Raw genomic sequence first — 2500 nt, forward strand, 5'->3', positions numbered from 1 at the left:
GGTGGCCTGCCGAGGTCAGTCACCCCAAATCTATCCCAGAAAACATCCAGCGCATGAGGCATGATGTTGGGGAGTTCCCGGTGCATTTCTTTGGGTCTAACGACTATCTGTGGACGTACCAGGCGCGAGTCTTTCCTTATATGGACGTGGACTGCAACAGCAAGGAGAAGATGGGCAAAGGGGTCGACGCTACCTACAAGAAAGGTAGGCAGTGGTTATACAGTGGCTGTGTCTTTAATGCCTCGTTTCCACCAAGTAGAGCGGGTCGGGTCGGTTATTTTGGCTTTCCATTTGCCAAAAGTTGGGTAGGGTACGGATATAAGCGAGCCTAACCGCCCTAAGCCGCTCCTATTTTCGGTACTCCTCCGTTGGGGTACCAGCCGCCTGAAAGGGTGCCGAAAAGGCGGAGCTACACACTGCCGTATTGTTTTTTAAAAAAGCACTGCACCTCAATTTCGCCATATAACAGCCACATAAAATCCAACTTCTTCCCTCATTCTCCTTCCGTGTGTATTATACCCAATGACAAATAAAGCTTCTATTCTATTCTGTACCACTACTGTAGGGAGTGAGTGGCATAAATGCTAGGGTGCCACTACATACCATGGCATAACACACATGTTGCTGTGGCATATGTCACAGCCTTCTAGGGGATCTCGGTGCTACTGTTTTTAGTTTATACCTGCTGTGGTGACTTTGACATTTAACTTTGTGATTTGTGAATGTTGATTTTTGTTCTACTCAGCTCTGGAGGAAGCAGCTTTGAGGTTCCGTGAGCTTCAGGCGGAGAAGGAACTTCGCCAGCTGCAAGAAGACAGAAAGAACGACCGCAAACCACCACCATACAAACACATCAAGGTGAGAGGGGGGGCGGGGGGGGGGGCAGGGGAGGGGGGGTGTGTTTAGTCCAAAGTGATTCTCCAATGTGAAGCAGTAGTGTCTGTTAGAAACCTCAGTCCTTTTGCTTTTCTGGAAATGAATACTGTTTTCTTCTGGAGCCGTTTTAGGTGAAGTAATACATTACAATTTGAATTACGCACTAAGGGAGGGGGCAAAATATTCCTAGAAAAAAATCAGAAATTCCAATATTTCAGTCTTAAGTTTTGGGGGGATTTTCTCTGCAATTAAACTGACAAATTACAGAAATTATAAAGTTTAAAAACGTACGTTGAAAAGAAAGGTGAGACACATCCTAATCGAATTACACTTTGCAATAGGAATTTAGAAATAAGGAAATACTTTTGTGGCTTAACTTTTCTTGTTCCTCTCCCTGACTGGTCCCGGTGAATCGAGTAATTACAAAATTAGTTTTTGTTTTTCAAGGCCTAAATTTGAAAATGTATTAACACTATTTTAATGTATTAGTTATTTTTCACTTTATGCTAATAATACAAATTCCTGATAAAATTGATATACCGTATTTTCCGCACTATAAGCCGCACTGGACTATAAGCCGCAGGTGTTTTAATGTTTAATTACCATATGTAAGAGTTCGTGCACAGAGGGGATTGTCGGGAAAGAGATGGCTGCTTGAGGAAGCTCCCATTTATTAACATTTCAACAAACAAGTTGCATATTTGCATAACGTATTCAAGTGTTACCATTTAGTGAAATAGTAGCTACAGAACATATACTGTGCTGTGTAATAACAGGGTCGAAAAATGGGGAAAAAGTCGCGGCTTATAGTCCGAAAATTACGGTATGTACTTGAATACATTTAAAGCTAATTGTAAGGGTGAATTTCTGTTTTTTTTTTGTTTTTTTTACCCATTTAGGTGAACCGACCAATAGGGAAGGTGCAGATCCTGTCAGCTGACCTGTCCGAGATCCCGCGCTGTAACTGCAAAGCCTCAGACGAGAGTCCGTGTGGGACAGACTCAGAATGCATCAACCGCATGCTGCTGTACGAATGCCATCCACAGGTACACACACACACACACACACACACACACACACGCACACACACACACACACCTAGCACACACACACAGACAGCATATAATGTTTTAGAAAAAATTGAAATAAAAGGGATGCTATGATCTCAATTTCTAGGGCTGATACCGATTTTAATGTTTACTCTAAAACTAACTAACTAACTGAAAAAAAAACTAATGTAACGGTATTGGCTTGGCTGTCTCTTCTTTGCATAGATTCAGACTTTTCACTTAGATTAAAGACCTACTTGACCGAACTCTGAGATCCTATGTAGTATAAATGTGCAAACATTTTAGAAATCGGTTCATCCTAGCCTGAGAAAAGGCAGAAAGACTGTTTTATGGTCTCACTGTCTAACCCTACAGTTCTTGTGACATCACAGTAAAGCCTGATTTATACTTGTGCGGCTTTGCGCCTCTGCGTTCTCTGCGGACACCGAACGTTCTCATGAACCGTTGGTAGTAGTTTCGCCCGTGTGGCAGATTGCACACTGCACTTTTGATGTTATCGGCGAAATCCGTTGCTAAACAAATGAAAACTGGAAGATTTTGAGTTTGATGACAAT

At 42.3% G+C, this 2500-nt stretch overlaps 1 protein-coding gene across 1 annotated transcript in view; it reads left to right on the forward strand.

Moving 5' to 3' along the window:
• The window catches only part of nsd1b (nuclear receptor binding SET domain protein 1b), a gene marked incomplete at both ends in the record, with an annotated part of 88481 nt that overhangs the window by 81401 nt on the left and 4580 nt on the right, over window positions 1-2500 (forward strand). Inside the window, 3 exons of the mRNA XM_080040868.1 lie at window positions 1-204; window positions 746-858; window positions 1776-1922. The exon at window positions 1-204 is cut by the window's left edge and continues 2 nt beyond it. Of these exons, the coding sequence (XP_079896994.1) occupies window positions 1-204; window positions 746-858; window positions 1776-1922 (464 nt within the window). The remainder of the gene's footprint in view (window positions 205-745; window positions 859-1775; window positions 1923-2500) is intronic.

This window comes from Ammodytes marinus, assembly GCF_949987685.1.
Source record: "Ammodytes marinus genome assembly, chromosome: 14".
NCBI classification, from domain to species: Eukaryota; Metazoa; Chordata; class Actinopteri; order Uranoscopiformes; family Ammodytidae; genus Ammodytes; species Ammodytes marinus.